Source organism: Rhopilema esculentum, chromosome 14 (assembly GCF_057945365.1).
Source record: "Rhopilema esculentum isolate cy_ngs chromosome 14, ASM5794536v1, whole genome shotgun sequence".
NCBI classification, from domain to species: Eukaryota; Metazoa; Cnidaria; class Scyphozoa; order Rhizostomeae; family Rhizostomatidae; genus Rhopilema; species Rhopilema esculentum.
In genome coordinates, this window is record NC_142828.1 from 1,784,138 (window position 1) to 1,802,244 (window position 18,107).

Sequence of the window (18,107 nt, forward strand, 5' to 3'; positions counted from 1 at the left end):
AAACAACACACTCTATTCCTTCTATATGAACTGACTTTTTAAAACAAAGGCCTGATATACAATGAAATACTTGAAACAACGTAAGAACATGCCCAGTCTTAAGTAAAAAGTTAGAGGAAACAAACAATGTGTTTTTGAATACTTTATCAGTAAATGAACACAGGGTCGTTAATATCCCAAGAAAAGCGGTTATTTAATGGTCTTAGAAACAATTCATAGAGAGTTACCCGAGCCTTAAATTATCCAAACATAGAACATCGAGCCTCGGTAAAAATCATAAAAGATTAATCAGACCTTTTATACTGACCTTTTCAAATCTCATTGACCATCGCGAAAGTGCTTGAAAGACTATGAAAAGTGACATCTTTGGTGGTGCTTTGGCTTCAAGAACATTCCTTATAAAGAACCACATTCATTTATCATGCCAGATTTTCGACTCTGCTGACACGTCCTGATGCCTTTGGCACAAGTCACAGCCTAAACAAGTCACGCAATAAATAACTGAATGTTGTTTATTTCAATATATCCCACCCAAAGTGATGTTTATAAAGTGGGAGCAGGGAAAACCGCCCCCACAGAATTGAATCAGTATTTTTGTCGGAAAATTTATCAAAAAAATTGAGGTCCAACTCCTCTGTTTCCTTCCTTTACACGGTTTTCTTGTCGGAATTAAACAGAAGTCTTCTCCCCTGAACAAAAACACAAATAGATACCCAAACAGCCAACAAAATTTGGTATTGAACCGCATACGCATCAACTTGCCTTTTTCATATAACAAGTGTCGACAGTAATCACAGTGCAGTTACGCTGCAACTTGGCAATCGGTACCTCAAGCTCAATTCTACATATAAGCAAACCATTATTTTGAATAAAATGCATCCCTGGCTTTCAGAAATGTTTGTAGGGTTTTACTTATGTTGTATTGAGCAGGGGCGGATCCAGAGCAAATTTGAAGGAGGGGCAGTTGGTAGTGGGGGCGCTGAAAAATTTTCAAAAATTGATGACAGGAGTACGCTGTATACAACAGTTTCAGATAGCTTTTCAGAATAAACTTGTTGAGGGAGGGGCAACTGCCCCCCTTAAATCTGCCACTGGTATTGAGAACTTTTGCCTTAATTGTTTCTTTTTTGTAGCTAAGCAGGTCTTTTCGTCTTTTTGATTAAACTTTGGACAATCCCATAAGTGTTCAATTCATTCCTCATGGAAGCCATATTTTTAATTGTTCTTTATTAGTTCTTTCATCTGACAGTCCTTTAGGTTGATATCAATCATTTTCAGGTCATTTTTATCAACAACCTGTAACAGTAACAGGATGTCACTTCCAGTCTCGTTTCAGTTAATCTCACTTCCATTCGAATGGTCAATGAAACTTATTTAGCTTATGATTCACGAATTATATTTAGTCATGAAAAGGATATGATTCGAAACTTATATAAGGCAAACTAAAGCCCATACACCTTCAGATTGGCTGGTCTGCAAGAAAATTTTCAGAAGAAAATTCTCTAGACCGCCATATTTGCAACCAATCCTCCCTTTTTCATTAATTTTTATTTTACTACGAGAAATGTTAAAAATACCAATGGCAAGGAATTTTCCCTAAGATAATTTGTTCTTAAAGGAAGATTGGAAGACCGAGAATTGACCAACACTCTTGTCACCACAATGTATGAATAACTATTAATGTACCTTGTTCATTTGTGGCCGCTGCATTTGGCACTATAAACGAGCCCAGTGCTTATTGTCATTGACATTAATGAGCCAAGTAGGGCTGATTAGAGATCTTAATTGGTTTCATCAATTCCTCTAAAAATAGAAATAAAACAACCCAAAGGGATTTTCAGATATCGCTTACCACACATTAATTATTGGTTTCCTGCTCCAGGTGCAGATTAAGTTTAGACAACTTTCCCTTTTCACCTTCCAGACAGTTTGTAGTAGCTTAATCAAACCTTAATGTTGGATAGAATATACATCCTCATCATTTTACATTTTGAGATTCAGGCAAAAGTTTGTGAACAACAAGATCTTTTGCTGAACTACTCTTACAGCTCTTTAAAGTTATTTACGACAAAGCTGAACAAGCACTGCCTGTTGATCCTAAAAAATATCAGCATGCATCCAATCAGCACAAACCGATTATAACTGCCCAATGTTTTTGTGATGTGAATTAAATTTTTGTAGCGAAAATTTCAAAGTTTTGAAATTTAAAAGAAAGCCAAGAAGGGCTACCGTATGCTGCAAGGTGCTTTGCTAAATTCCTCTTCTCCACCGCACTTAACCTCAAATTAGATTAAAACCATTTACAATAGCGTTCCATTTATTCAAAATATAAAAACCGTTGAAGCTTCAAATGTATAAACTTTCTCAAGGCTGCTTCTTTCCTTTCAAAAGCTGCTTCTTGCGGAGTGTGGTTGCAGCTTCCCTGAAGCACTGATGTTTGAAGCGTCGACATTTATCAAGACTAAACAGGTTTCTTGCAAGATGGACACTTTCTTTCTCGAAGTGCGCCTTTGAAATTTGATAATTTCACAATAAAGTAAGAAGTTACAGCCTAAGGAAACGAGGTCAAGATAATCTATAAAAGATTTAGATAAAGATCTAAATGTAAATATATTGTTCAAAAGTAAATTTACCGTTACTGTCTGAAGATGCAATGAAGTGGTGAAAGATATATCACAAATAGGAAAAATATCATTTCATAAGGTACAGGAAACTAGAAGGGGGGCAGTTTGGCTGAAAAGCAACTCCTCTTTAAAGTGGCAGTTCATAAAAAACCAGGAAATTTAGGCTAGCTAGCCCAGCTGTACTTTTAAAAAGAGCAAGGCAGGTTTATTCTTAAATTGTTTTTAAATTATTAGGATATAAGCTAAACAAATTTTGGCACAAAACAATGTCTCATTGCAGAAGACAATAAACAGTTTCATTGCAAGTATTGTTATTATGATAACATTAGCAAGAGATACACCTTGTCTTTAAGACATATCATTAATAACTAAGTTTTTGAATTTTCGCATTATATGGTACCTGATTCTCAGCATAGTACCTGTTTCTTGATTTTTTTCTTGGCCACAATGGCCATAAAGCTTCAAAAGGGTGTGAACTCTTTGCTTGCCTCGCATCATTACATTTACACCTCCCCCTCCCCCAATTTTACCATCCTGGCTATGCCACTGTGGCTGGCCTCAACACGATATTACAGTATGCCACTTGTTACAGACTAATTTGACTGACTACAGTTACAGATTTTTTGAATTGAATAAAATAAACTCCTACTTTCCCGACTGGCAGCTTGACGAATTGCTACAGTCACGTAACAAGATGAGGTACTTTAGTGCAGACACCCCCTGATGATTTCATTAGTATTTTTGTATGACGATTTGCAGATAGTACACTTCATTTCTGCCTCAAAATCAATCATTTATTTAAAAATCCCATCAACCCTATTGAATTAAAAAAAAAGTTTAAAAGAATTTAGATTTCAACTATGATACTTTCCAAGCAGATGACATTGCTATCTGCCGAGAAAAAATTATCTCAAATCTGACCCCAACTTTAAGAATCTTAATTCTCTGAAGCTTCTGAAGGCAATGGCAACAGCAATTATGTTAGAAGAACTATATTATAAAAAGAGGAAGTGGTTTAGAAACGGCTTTGATCTTAAAGAAATTAGCTTTTGATTGCTGCTTGGACAAGTGCGTAAGATACAGGGGCGAAAAAACCGGGGTGGTGTGGGGGGTGTGACATCCCCTTTTTTAAAAGTATCCGATTTCGCAGGGCAATCGAAGATTCCACAGGGCGCCAAGAAGAGCTTTATTGCCACGCAGAAACGCCACCTCTAACGCCGGACATGTCCACCCCAGTTTTCCAAGAAGTCGACCTTCTAATTTTCGAAATCTGTTGAAAATTCTTCAAAAAAGTTCCCTCCAAATTTCTATTGTTTCTCAAACCTTCCTCTGGTCAATGACCGTGCGACCGTAATGTTTTCTGGACTCTGCCGCAACCCTCGCAACAGTAAGTATAAAGCCTTGGCCAAACTGGGCAATATTGTCGGGCAACATTCACAAATTCATAATGTTGCTCAAATGTTGTCCAGTTTGGCCACCATGTCCGCCGACAAATTCATTAAGAAATTTGTTGCTCGAATGTTTGAACATGCTCAAACATTTTCCGGCAACATTTGTTGCTCAGCTCTATGTTGTTCAGTTTGGCCACATTGTAGGGCAACAATTCACCTTAATTTCCCATCTGAGAAAAAATCAACATGCGCAGTGTTATATTGCAAAACAATATCCTCAACTCGATTCAATTAAAATGGCTTGTCAAAATTTAAGCTTCGAAGTTGATTTTGCAGAATGGGAAGTAAACCATGGTAAGGAAGAATATAAAGGTCTCGTCTGAAACAAGTCCAAGTGCAAGTTCTTGAAAACAACAAATCAGTCAAATGCTACTGCTTCTACGAATGCTCAACCAAAGAGTGCTAAAAGCAACACGATGGTGTTGTGCTGAGTCAAATTCAGCTTCCAGTGGCTGCAGCTTGCTATCTTTCAGCCATACTTATCCAAACTTTTGAAACCACTTATCAATTCAAATTTGGCGCGCTGCTTTGACAACAGCAGCAAAAGATGCTGCATGACAATGTTGCCCAGTTTGGCCATCATGTCTCGACGACAAAAAAATCAACAAAACTTCAAGCAACATTGTCGGGCAACAATGTTGCCCAGTTTGGCCAAGGTTTAAAGCAGCGTTAGAACAATACCACATTGAATTGTGATGAAAAGAAAGTTGATGGCAGTTTTAAATCCAGTTAAATGTATTGTTGCCCAATAACACTCTTTTTTGTAAGAGCCAGTAAATTTAAGTTCAGGCTGACTGTTCTTAATTTTTTCGAAAATTTGAGGCTTGGTTGTTCTTAATAGTAAGCAGTGCTATTGCTAGCTTTTTCGCTCTGAGGAGGTGTTCAGGCCTCATTTGCCAACAAAGTGAGTGAGACAACCTTCATTTGTCACCAGGTTTGAATATTCACCGTAAAAGCACCCAATCTTGGCTAAAAATCCTCGTTTATGAGATAAAACGTTGTTCAAAATTGCATTTTACAGTAGCTTAGCCTCAGCTTGTTCTTAATTGGTTCTAAACTTTTGACCAATTTTGAGGCTCGTGTTCTTATAAAATTGCTCTTATAAAAGGAAGTGTATGCAGACAGGTCAACTGAATGTTTGCAAATCCAAAGCATTCAGCAATTTTGTGAAGCATGGACTAATTGATCGAGGAAACAACAGCAAAAGCGAGAAAATACAAATATATTCGTTAACAATGATGCATTCTGCTACCAGGGTATAACGACAAACAGGTCCTCAAGTTACGGGATAAAAAATGAAGTATCAATACACCGCAAAAAGATGATACAAATGAACGATAGTCGACTAAGACAAAATAAGTGACAAAACTTACAGACAAAATAAGTGATAAAACAAACAGTTTTCAACAAAAATACGATCTACGTATAATAGCTCAAATGAGATTCAATAACGTTTAGGCAATCACCATCATGATTTTCTTGTTTGTCTCCAAATTGGGCATAGCGTAGATTCTAATTCTTCATTAAACAAAAATAAAATATAAATTTGACTCTACACAATAATAGTTAACATCAAGTAAAATTTAAAATAACGTTGATATAAGGGTAACAATCTTCGAAACGGCAACACAAAATGCAATTCGCTGAAATTAAAGCCACACTAACTATCGAAATAATATAAACTCTATTCCATTTAAAAATTACCAACCAAAATGAAAAAATGCCACGATAATCACGATGTCTAATTTTTTATAAATAAAGGATTAAATAACTTGAAAACGGAAATTATTTATTTTAAGATACATAAATCATTTATGGGTTAAGTAAAGTCTCTTTCAAAATAAACTGACTAACTAAGGTTAAAAATAGAACAGGCCCTAAGACTAGGATTTGTGCTGATTTTCTCGCTGACCAAAAATTGTACTTCCAACTCTTATATTTGTACTTCCGGCAAGGATCTAAAAGAATAAAAAAATCAGCACCTTTATATCAGCTTTTGCAAAATATTTGATGCTGTGAAGACAGAGCTGTCCCAGGGGATACTCCCATTAAGGCCTGACAGGGGGGCCCAGTCGAATTGTGGCCTTACCAAATGGCTTCCAAATGGCTCAGTTTCAAATTTTTGGATAATAAACTCAGGCCTGAATAAGCAAACAACCATAAACGCTTGCATATTTTGGGAGTTTTCGACAAAATTTTGACAAAGTTAGAAATCCTGCCAATGTTCCAAAGCAACAGTTGCAAATGTACATTTGCCACCTGAGAATAACTTGTTGTATGGCGCATGGCGCAGCGCCAAGAATTTTTGGCACCAACTCAGGCCAGTGTCGAGAGAATTTCATGAATGGGACGTAAATCGATGCATATTCAGGGGGGCCATGGCCCCCTGGCCCCTCCTGCCACCACGCCACTGATCTTCACGAAAGCATTAGTTCAAGGAATATTTATAATAATTTGTCTATTTGTCTTAACACAAATGAATGAGAAAAAAACAAAAATTATCTTGAAAACTTACCGCTTCCTCAAAATCAGCAGACATGCCCATACTCAGCTCAACATCTTCAGTAGGAATGGCAAAATGTTTGCATACTTCAGATCGATAAGAAACTAACGTCTAGAAGAAATTTTAATATCTGTTAGCAAATTTATAGAGTATTATAAACAGGGGAAGTTTTTAGCAACCTTCAGAACATAGAGAGCCTCAGGATGAAAAGTTGTTGCCGTAACTGTTGGTTTTACTCGTTAGTTTAACTTTACTTTATTTAATAGTTTTAATTAGCTTTACTTTAGCGTTGATTGTAATCCTATGTAATTCATTGTTGGTTGAAATCAAAAATTCTTATGTTTTGTTATGTCTTATGTTGGAACACTTGTAGGTTTTATTCGCCCAGTCCTTCAAACGGGGTTGTCAACTAGCAAAGTTTAGACATACTTTCGTGACAAACCTTGTATGGGTGCACCCATGACCGAATCAGTTAAGGACTTGATGATGATGATGATTTTATGTTCTGCTTTGTTTCAATATTGATTTGGGGGGAGGGTAGTCTATTAAAAACACAGAAAAGAAATGAAAGACGAAAAATGTAGCGAAAAATGTTGGTGTACCGAGAGGTTTTAGCGGCCATTGAAGATGTCTGCTAGGAAGAGTCCTCTGTCAATTGATTTTCTAAGAACCTTATTCTAAATAATAGATATTCTGATATTCTGAATTTTAAGAATAAGGATTTATCTTATCTCTATATTCTTAGAAGAGTTTGTTGTTTATTCGCTTTACAGGATTAATTGCAACATAGAAATCACCACGAAAATAATAAATCTGGTTTGCAGGCCGACATCACCTTCTTTTATGTCCGGATAAGTTTCCTTATTTTTAAAAAGCCATCAAATTTAGAATCTCTATATCAAGGAGAATGACATCTCGATGTATTACTTCAGTATAGAAGAAATATTAACTTTAATAAGCTTTGTTAACTGACCAAGAAGTCCTGATTGGCATCAGTACTGTGGCTTCTTGCTAGAGCTCCGATTGTCATCAATCCTGTAAATTGTAAACTGGGGCAGTTTGCATGAACGTAATTTACTAGTTCTATGCATTCTTCCATAGTATTGCAACCATATTTATCTATAAGACAGAAAAAGATTTATATCTCTTTAGTAAATAATCATTGGTGATGGAAAATTGCATATAAAATTTTCATGGCATATATTTCGATGCCTGTTTAGAAGTATTTAGATAACTTACTTTCTTCACCACTTGTGTTGACTTGTACAAAAATCTTTAATTTCCTGTCACCTTGTAATCGGCCCCATGACCTATTCAAAGAATCAGCTATCTTTACTGAGTCTACTGTTTCGACCAATGCTAAATTCGTAACACCTGTAAAAAAAGAATTATATTTTTAGGATATTATTGGAACATGCATTAAATACCTTACCAATTACTGATTCTCACCTACTTTCAATAACATGGTACCTCCACAACATCTGAACATAAAATGAATAGCCACAAGAAAACAGCACAATAATTTTTACCATGATTTGCAATGGAGCTCAGGGATTAGGGTTGAGAAGCTTCTTTAAGCATAAAAATGGGGAACTTGGGGGTAGCCCCCGTGGAATATATTATATGGAAAAGCTTTGCTTTTGTGAATCAGGCCTGGAAGACATGGATCATAGCTTGTTGAAAAAAATCAAAATAAATATTACATTTTTATTAGAATACTCACTACATAGATTATTTACTTTATTCTTTTGAAGATGGCCAATAAAATGCCACTGGATCTCTTCCAAACCACCATTATCCTGGAAAAAGTATCATAATAGTCAAAGTAGCACGTGATCTATGCTTATTGCGAATTAAGACTTTTAAGAATGTAAATATGAAGATATCAGTTATATTTCAATATCATATGTGGCAACCAAAAACCTCCTATCAGTTCAATCAAAAATATTTCAGAAAAAGCTGGAAGGCTTAGGATTAATGACTTGAGCACACAACTGCTAAGACAGCCTTTCTCGCATATGGCTCAACAGGTCATAGATAGAATCAAATTGACATCCCTACCCAATTGATTCAAATTGTCATCAACTAACCAGAATCATTCTATAGTTTGGGGTCAAGTTGTTATAATGTGATCAGGGATTAATTTAAGGCTCTTAAAGGCATATAATAATTCTAGAGCAAGAAAGCAACTCATGGACAGCCAGCCAGACATCCTGACATAGCTTTGTTACCAAAATGATTCCCCTTCGTTTGGTTTTTTCAATTTAATAACAAATTGAACTTCATATGAAAACAGGTTTGTTTTACTGAATGCAACAGGACTAATATTCTAAGCCAATAAAATGAATGCACTCTTTGGTTGGAGGGAATAGAGAGGACCTTTTGTGAAACCGATTCAGATTGGTAGATATGTGACCATGAATTTATTTCATCAGCAGCTGAGGCAAGGGTAATAAATTTCATGCCTATTCCATGGTTGGCATGTCTTACCTCGATTGCTTTTGATTTCTCTGCCAATTCTTTGACCTGAATTGAAATAGGACAGGCTTTACAACAAAGAAGCTTTTAAGAAAAATGTAAAATCTAAAAACCACCTATAACATACCGAATCCTCTGCAGATTTTTAAGCACCATTGTGAGCTTTACTCCAAAAACAGCGTTTGATGGCTGATTTTTGCTGACCTTTATATTAATTTTTTAAAACTTCCTGGCTGATACCATCAAGCAAATGTTTTAGTTCACATCAAGCACACAAAAAAGCTTAAGGGTATTCATATTAACAGTCTATTTGTGACCAATCTACAATAAAGCTAGCAATATTTTGATAACATTTGTCCCAAGGAATTGAAATTAATACAATGCAGATTCAATAAGAAAATGTTTATTATATACTATAAACTATAAAGTATATTCCTGGAAGCTGTAAGAAGATCAAACAATCTTACATAATTTTCCCCAAAACATTTTTGGCCATATGAATATGCCTCAGCAATCATGCTGATAGGTTTGGTTTTACTGACGGCAACAAGTCGTGGAAGCCTTGGCTCTGCATTTCCATTTGCCTACAATTATAATGAATACCTTCAACTGAGATGGAAACAAACATGAAATGGTGGAAGACAATGTTTGTTGCATATACAGTCCATACATGGGAAGGTGCTTGTCAAAGGATATCCTGCCTGAAGCCTATAGAATTCATAATTGTCCTGAGTAAAATATTCAGGCTCAAAATCATCTAATTTTTAGAAAATTTTAGGAATATTGCTCTGCTCTAATAATTGTATCTCATTTTCAGCAGTTGCCGTTTCAGCTGGTTCATAGCTGCCAAATTTTTGAAAAATGTTAAAGTGAGACTTTGGGTATCTGGCATTGACTCTTCAGCAAAATGCCTCCCTGGAAATGTTTTAACATTAAGCTTATCATTTCGCTTCAAATAGGGAGATTTTAGGTTTTGAAAATAAGCATTTTACCATCACAAGCCCCTAATTTTTAACGAGCTCCCTTCACTCAAAGGAAAGTCTACTAGTTTAACAAACTTGACAAACTATTATTATACTTCGCTATAAAACTGGCTGAAGATTTCTAGACCCGTGACATTTCTAAATCTGTAAGTCTCACGACAGATCCGTAAGACTTTGCAACTATGCGTGTTCATAACACAGCATCGCGTGACTGACATATCTCATCTTTGAAGACGTGATTCAATTTCGAGGGCAAGGCGATGTTCCCATGAAACTATACCAGATTTCAAAAAAGTAAGAATACTTTAAGAATATATCCAGGCTCAAAACAAAAAAATCCTTAAGAACATTGAGGCTTGACAAAATTTATAGCAAATTTATTTCGTCAAATTGCAAAATTTCAGCAAGAATAACTCATGCATGCAAACCTGAGCAAATTTTATAGCTGCCTCTTTCATCTGACTCCATACGACACTCAACGATCCTTCCATGGTCGGCAAAAGCTCATTCCTAACTAAACTTCTTGCTTGTTGTAATGTGGCTCTTAGCAGAAACCGAAAATGTCCTGATGTAGTGTGCATTAATTCCTTTTTTCATTTTTCCAACCCGGCAACTGTCTGAGTAGGCTAGATCTCCATGTTGACTGTTGTTGTTGTGTTGGTGGTTAAGTTGTGTCACATGTCTACATTCACGTGTCATTTATGAATTATATAACACCAAAAAGTGAGGAGCGGTAGGTTTTTAACAACCTGTGTTGTTAATAAAGTAACAGTCTCGAAGGACGAATTATTGAAGAGCGAAGTCGATAGCAAGAGACGTACGTCGTGTTATTTTCTTATTTCGTACCAACTAACTATTTCTAAATAAACACAGCGGTATATACAAGCAGCGAAGCGTAGCATGAAAAACACAGCGGGAACAAAACAAAAGCTTAGATGTTATCACTACAGTACCTCCCCCCTAGAATGCAAGCTCGAGAAAAGCATTTGGGATAAAAGTTAATTAAACGTATATACGAATGTTCAGGCATGTCCATATCTGTCGGGAAAATGAACTTGTCTCCCTGAACGTGTCCGAGAAGTACCAGGTACTTGGTTCTCTACCGGCTTGGCCCTCGCTGAAGCATGGTTTGATGGGAATGATGTGTTTTTGGCAGTTGAACGTTGGTTATCTGCATCGGTATAAGCAACTTTAAGACGATCTATGCTTATTGTTTTTTGTTTTCCATTGACATCTACGAGGAAATGTTTGTCAGAGCGCTTGAGAACCTTAAAAGGACCGTCATAGGGAGGTTGAAACGGCTTTCGAACAGCATCATGGCGAACAAAAACGTGCGTACAAAATGGAAGATTAGCTGGGATGTATGTGTAAGCTTCTTGAGAACGGGGAGGAGTTGGTTTTAGTTGTTGCATAAAACTTTGTAGACGATTAACGAAAACAGAGGGATCAAGGGCTGTGACATCAAATGTCGGAGATATGAATTGACCTGGAAGACGAAGTGTGGAACCATAAACAAGTTGGGCAGGTGAACAACCGAGGTCAGTTTTAATCGTTGAAGCTTTAAGCTGTCGATGGAAACGCTCAACCATGCCATTGGCGCAAGGGTGGTAAGAAGTAGTATGAATACGTTTGATTCCAAGTAAATCAGCGAGGGAACGGAAGAGAGCTGATTCAAACTGAGCTCCTTTATCAGTTGTTATCGTTGAAGGAACACCGAAAGTTGCAATCCAACGTGAAACAAAAGCTTGAGCGACGGTTTCTGCGGTAGCATCTGAAATTGGAATCGCCTCCGGCCAACGAGTGTAGCGGTCGATGCAAGTAAGAAGATATCTACAACCGTTTGATGGTGGTAGAGGGCCAACAAGGTCAATGAGTATGTGATCGAAACGTGTGTCAGTAGAAGGAAAAGTTCCAATGGTGGAAAACGTGTGACGGGTGACTTTAGCCTGTTGGCATGGGATACAGGACCGAGTCCAATTGCGGATGTCTTTGTTGATACTAGGCCAGATGTAATGTTGTCTGATAAGTCGCTGTGTTGCACGAATACCGGGATGTGCAAGTGAGTGGAGGTGATTAAACACAAGGCAGCGATAACAGACAGGAACATATGGGCGAGGAGTGCCGGTTGATATGTCACAAATGATGGTTCCAGAATCTGCCGGTAAAGGAAACTCTTTCAGATTAAGGGAGGTGTTTGACTGTACCTGGTGGAATTCAGAATCTTGCTGTTGAGCTGCAGACAGTGTGACAAAGTCAAGTCTTGGGATATTGAGCAAGGAATTGAGCTCAATGCGAGAAAGAGCATCAGCAACCACATTCTGATGGCCTTTTACGTGTCGTATGTCAGAGGTGAATTGAGAGATAAAATCAAGATGGCGAATTTCCCGTGGCGAATATCGATCAGACGAAGAAGACAGTGCATGGAGCAATGGCTTGTGGTCTGTCATAACATGAAATGCACGTCCTTCCATAAAGTACCGAAAGTGCTTGATAGCTAAGTAGACGGAGAGTAGTTCTCGTCCAAATGTGCTGTACTTCGTTTCGGCTGGTTGCAGGCGCTTTGAAAAGAAAGAAATAGGTTGCCAGGCACCGTTGAGGAATTGTTGAAGCACTGCTCCTACAGCCACATTCGAAGCATCAACAACTACACTGCATGGTGCTACTGGTGATGGGTGAACAAGAAGAGTAGCCCGGGAAAGTGCTGTTTTGATCTCTGAGAATGCAGATAATGAATCCACAGTTAGTTGGAACGGTTCTTTGGTAGACTTGGCAGAAAGAAGGTCGGTGAGAGGCTGTATTAATTGAGCACAGCAAGGCACAAAACCACGGTAGAAGTTGATCAATCCCAGGAACTCGCGAAGCTTTTTGAGCGAAGTAGGAGGAGGAAAATCTTTGATTGCTTTAACTCTTGTGGAAAGCGGTGAGATTCCTTGTGGTGAAACATGATGTCCTAGGAAGTCAATATGAGATTGGCCAAAAATGCATTTGGTAGGATGAATAACAATACCATGATCGGAAAGACGAGAGAATAAAATTTCAAGATGCAACAAATGTTCTGCTTCAGAATTGCTTGCGATAAGTAAATCATCAATGTAAGCAAAAACGAAATCCAAACCACGAAGTACTTGGTGCATGAAGCGCTGGAAGGTCTGTGCTGCATTACGCAATCCGAATGGCATGCGAACGAATTCAAAAAGTCCAAAGGGAGTTGTTATAGCAGTCTTAGGAATGTCACTAGGTTCGACTGGAATCTGATGATAGGCACGCACGAGATCAATTTTTGAGAAAATGGTTTTTCCATGCAGAGACGAAGAGGAATCTTGGATGTGTGGGATGGGGTAGCGATCGGGAACTGTAGCATTGTTCAAGCCACGATAATCACCGCAAGGTCGCCAGTCACCTTGAGTAGCCTTAGGAACCATATGCAACGGAGAAGACCAACTGCTTTTTGACGGTCGAATGATGCCAAGTTGTAACATGTGATCAAATTCAGCCTTGGCAATGGTCAAACGTTCAGAAGCAAGACGACGGGGATGAGCAAATACAGGAGGGCCTGTAGTTGTGATGTGATGGGTGACGGTATGCTTTACTTTTGATTCATTGTATGAAGGACGGGCAATGTCAGGATACTTTTGAAGTAAGGGTTGGTATGGCGAAGTAGTATCAGGGGTTGCCATCATAGGATAAGGTGAGCTGTTGGCGGACAAAATACCTTGAATGGTCAAATTTGTTGTAGTATCAATGAGTTTCCGATTTTTAACATCAACTTTAAGGCCAAAATGAGCAACGAAATCAGCGCCAAGAATAGGGAGCGGTATTTCAGCAATAATAAAAATCCACCTGTACGTGCGGCGAAGTCCGAGGTCTATCGTTAAAGACTTTTCTCCGAAAGTACGAATTGGCGACTTATTCACAGCCTGTAAAGAAATGTTTTGAGAAGTTTGTCTGTCAGTAGAAGAAGGAGGTAAAACGCTTACATCAGCACCTGTATCTACCAAGAAGCGTGTACCAGTGATACGGTCGGTAATATAAAAGGGGCGACTGGAAGAAGCAGGACCAGCAGAACTAGTCGCCCTTAGTTGCTGGTGGCGTCGTTTCCCTGGTTTGAGGTGAAGCTTGAAAAGTTGCATGGTGGAGTGCAATTGCGAGCAAGTCGACCATAACGTTGATGGTACCAGCAGTAGGTAGAGTTTGAGGGTGCTGGGCTGGTGCGGCGATTACGGCTGATAGAGCGGCTTCGGCTACGCCCTGGGAAATTATTGGTTGGCTGTGTGTGGCTTATGAGGGCTTGGACTTGAAAAGTCAGTTCCTCTACTTGAGATCTGAGAGCATGAACTTCAGATGCGATAGGCAGTGTAACAGGCGTGGGGGCCGGCGCTGACACGGTAGGTGTTAAAGAGGAAATGCCAAGGGGGGTCGCAACCTCTAAAATTTTGTCTGCTAATAAAGCAACCTGCTCAACGGGAAGGGAGTCAGCAGTGGAGGCTAAAATCCAGGGACGAAAACAAGTTGCTAATTTTGGGGGGGCGTGGAAGTATGAAAATTCCAACTTCAAGTGATAAATTTTTCATTCGACCAGTAGATCTGTTGTACCTACCAAATTGATATTTGTAAATAGCCCGAGCACCATAGTTCTATTTTCTTTATAATTACCAAATCTTTACTCAATAATTAGCCTAAAGCATAAAAGCCTAAAATCTCTAAATTTTGATTAACATGAAACAAACATTAAACATACTGTAAGAAGTAAAGCAACATTTAAGCAAAACCAGTATTAGATATACTTGATGATTAGTAGTATTCTTTCAGATCAATTGATCAATTTTATCTAAAATACATTTTTTCACGATATAGAAGCACCAAGAATTTGGGCCTTTTATTTTCGTTCTTGATCGAAGAAAACTACCTTTAAACTTTTCAGAGGGCCAAATGCCTTTTCATTCTTTACAATTGAAATGATGATTTGAGAACAAACTTGTGCATATGCCTGATTCGAAAGATGAAATACTCTTCTTTGATCAAATACTTCTACTGCAGTTTTTGCAATGTGTTCTTGCTCCACAGCAGTTTTGTCATAGGAATTTATGATAAGGACTCAAGGACATTAACAAATAACAGGGGGAGTTTAGCATAAACTCGTTTTTTATAAGAAGCGTTGAGAATTTTTAGTACTGAAAGATTCTTAATCTTTTATTGAATTAACTACTCGTAGTTTTTAAAAAAATTCCCACTCTAATATTTTCTGATCAATGCGGGTATTATTATTCCAAACTGTAAGTTTCAAGTTTCTTATCCGTAAGTTCACCTTGCCTGTTCGTAATTTGATTCAACTCCCGTCAGAAAGAAAGAAAAAGAAAACGTGGCAAGTGTGCAATTTGGATCCAGTGGAGACGGGATTCACAATAGAAAACGATTGGATGGGTCAGCTTCAGCCTGTGAATTTTAATGTTTAGAATTTTTATATTTAAAATAAAAAAACTTCTTAAAATATAAAATTCACAAGTTTGGTCTTAAGAAAAAAATTTCAAGTCAACCGTTACGTTTTCCAACTGTAACTGGATTTTCCAAACTTTGGGGGGGCGTTACGCCCCCCACGCCCCCCTATTATTTACGTGCCTGCTAAAATCAGCCTGACATTGGCTGGTAACCTTCCCAAAAACAACTGTCGTAAAATGTTGTTTTCTAGTGTATTGTCTCCAAGCAGTTGTCGCATATGGCGCAGTAATTGAGAGGGCTTCCGGTCACCCAGTTCTTCTGCAGTCAGCAGTTGGTGAAGCCGCTTTTGTTCAGATGCGGAAGTGCGCTGTATGAGTTCGGCCTTGAGTATATCGTACTGCGTTGCTTGAGGGGGGTGGATCAAAATGTCGCGTACCTCCTGTGCGATTTCAGGCTGGAGAGCGGAGATTACATAAGCAAACTTTGTAGCCTGTGAGGTCATATTTATTGTGGAAAACTGGGCCTCTACTTGAGCAAACCAAACAAGGGGATCGTTAGGCCAAAAAGGTGGAAGTTTGACACTCACCGAAGCAACTGGTGCTGGTTCTGAAGTCGTGGCGATGGCTGCAGTTGCAGTAGTGCTGGCTGACGGTGGCGTGTTGGCATCTGTATTCATGTCGAATTGTAGACGTAGAAATAAACGAAGTGGTCACCAATTTAACAACCTGTGTTGTTAATAAAGTAACAGTCTCGAAGGACGAATTATTGAAGAGCGAAGTCGATAGTAAGAGACGTACGTCGTGTTATTATCTTATTTCGAACCAACTAACTATTTCTAAATAAACACAGCGGTATATACAAGCAGCGAAGCGTAGCATGAAAAACACAGCGGGAACAAAACAAAAGCTTAGATGTTATCACTACAGGTTGTGGGGGGCACGGAGTCCCAATTTACCCGTTAAACTTCCCAGTAGGGCAATTTTGACGCACTTTTAAAGAAAGGATCCGCACTTTCGAATAACCAGACGTTCAACATTTGTTTAAGAAAAAGCCAAAGCGCAGAAAAAGTATTCAGTCCCTTGTGGCGCGGGCCCTGTTTGTTGAATTAAATCCATCAAATCAAAAGAAGATGCGCACCTCCTACAAAAAGGGGCCTTTGCAAATTACAACAATGGGCCATCACCTGGCAGATGGCTTTTAGCGTAAAAAAGTGCAAAATGCTCCGTATAAGCCTTAAAAAAAATCTAAAAAGATCAACTTCGAGTACAAAATGTTCCAGTCATCAGCCTCACAGGAAAACGATGCTTCTGACGAAGTTTTTAAATCAGCCAAATCTATATTTGATGATGGAAATATATCTAAATTAAATTTGTACAGCTTGGAGGAGACTACGTCTGAACGTTACCTTGGAGTAATTATAGATAATAAGCTAAATTTTAATGAGCACATAAATTACATCTCAAACAAAGCCACAAAATTGTTAAACCTATGTGGCTGAAACTTGTACATGTGTCCCCCAGATGTTAAAGCTACAGCATACAATGCAATTGTCCGTCCCCACCTAAATTACGCATCAGCATGTTGGAGTCCACATACAAAGAAGAACATTGACAAAATTGAAGCTGTCCAGAGACGAGCTGCAAGGTTTACATAAGATTATCACGTTTATGGCACAGACGCTCAGTTGACACAGAAAATGAGATCATTAAACTGGCTACCACTTCAGCATCAACACTCCATCCATGACCTTCAAATCTTCAATTAAATTCGAAACAACATGCTCAACATCTCGTTTCCAGAAATTGTCCTTTCCTCAACCAGAAATCTGCTCAAATATCAAACAATTCAATGCCTCCACTCTGAAGCTTTCAAAAGTCAATTCTTCGTTAGAAAAGTTCGGATTTGGAATAGCTTACCGTCAGAAATTACGAATTGCGTGAGAGAAGACAAATTCAAAGCATCAGTGACAGAATGGTTGTGTCCACGTCAGTGGGTGAGGGTGGCCTCCACCAACACCTGGACCCTAGTATAGACTTATTAGAGACAATTTTTACTCTTTCGTTAGCCTTTTGTTATCCCTTGTTTATGATTAACACCGCTTCCACTCTGGCAATAGCCAACCTTTGCTTGGATTTGTTGAACCAAAACCAAATGCAACATTTTGTAGAAATCAACAAACTGGAGCACTGGGTGGAAATGGTATTGATCCTACTCCTGAGTTAATTTTCCTTTCTTTTTTTAATGCTCCTTGAGTAAATGCTCCAGATTGGTTGTAAAGCCTTTAGGAGTTAACGATTGAAGAAGTACTGAAAGTTGTTTAAAGGCCTTTAGATAAATAATAAGCTACATTTTTTAACATGAAAACAATACTAACAAGATAACGAAGCTTGCCAATATTTGTAAATGTGGACCGAAAAAAATTAAAAATTAAACTAAAAGCACAGAAAAAGGTGAACGAGGAATTTTTAAAAAGCACAATAAGCAACTTGCTGCAAAACAATTTCAAAGATGCAAAACAGGACTCCTAAAGAAGATTTTATATTTCAAGGCAATGGACATTGGGTTATTTGTTTCATGCTATATTTTAACTACTACGCAGGATGGACACAAGTTGTTATTTCTCTGCTGTGGA

At 38.1% G+C, this 18,107-nt stretch overlaps 2 protein-coding genes across 2 annotated transcripts; one reads left to right on the forward strand and one right to left on the reverse strand.

Annotated features, from left to right (window-relative positions):
- Positions 1-5,300: 5,300 nt before the first annotated feature.
- On the reverse strand, positions 5,301-10,700 carry LOC135696144 (pyridoxal phosphate homeostasis protein). Its single transcript, XM_065215426.2, has 8 exons — positions 10,468-10,700; positions 9,524-9,640; positions 9,069-9,104; positions 8,302-8,377; positions 7,818-7,952; positions 7,552-7,697; positions 6,591-6,689; positions 5,301-6,033 (listed from the first exon to the last, which is right to left on the reverse strand). Exons 1-8 carry the CDS (start codon positions 10,618-10,620, stop codon positions 5,959-5,961), a joined length of 837 nt encoding a protein of 278 aa, XP_065071498.2. The 5' UTR covers positions 10,621-10,700; the 3' UTR covers positions 5,301-5,958.
- A 4,989-nt stretch (positions 10,701-15,689) lies between these two features.
- LOC148958511 (uncharacterized) lies at positions 15,690-17,771 on the forward strand. The gene is made up of 2 exons (XM_089112465.1): positions 15,690-16,830; positions 16,977-17,771. Exons 1-2 carry the CDS (start codon positions 16,666-16,668, stop codon positions 17,127-17,129), a joined length of 318 nt encoding a protein of 105 aa, XP_088968591.1. The 5' UTR covers positions 15,690-16,665; the 3' UTR covers positions 17,130-17,771.
- The last annotated feature ends 336 nt before the right edge of the window (positions 17,772-18,107 follow it).

What these genes read in the sequence shown, in the direction of transcription:
- LOC135696144 (XM_065215426.2), bottom strand. Translation starts at nt 10,620, where the DNA reads ATGCACACTACATCAGGACATTTTCGGTTTCTGCTAAGAGCCACATTA. An exon ending in AGAAATCAAAAGCAATCGAG is followed by an intron (nt 8,378 to 9,068) that starts GTAAGACATGCC and finishes TACTTTTTCCAG; the next exon opens with GATAATGGTGGTTTGGAAGA. An exon ending in TAAAGTAAATAATCTATGTA is followed by an intron (nt 7,953 to 8,301) that starts GTGAGTATTCTA and finishes CTTTTTTTACAG; the next exon opens with GTGTTACGAATTTAGCATTG.
- LOC148958511 (XM_089112465.1), top strand. Translation starts at nt 16,666, where the DNA reads ATGGCTTTTAGCGTAAAAAAGTGCAAAATGCTCCGTATAAGCCTTAAA. An exon ending in TATATTTGATGATGGAAATA is followed by an intron (nt 16,831 to 16,976) that starts TATCTAAATTAA and finishes TGTGGCTGAAAC; the next exon opens with TTGTACATGTGTCCCCCAGA.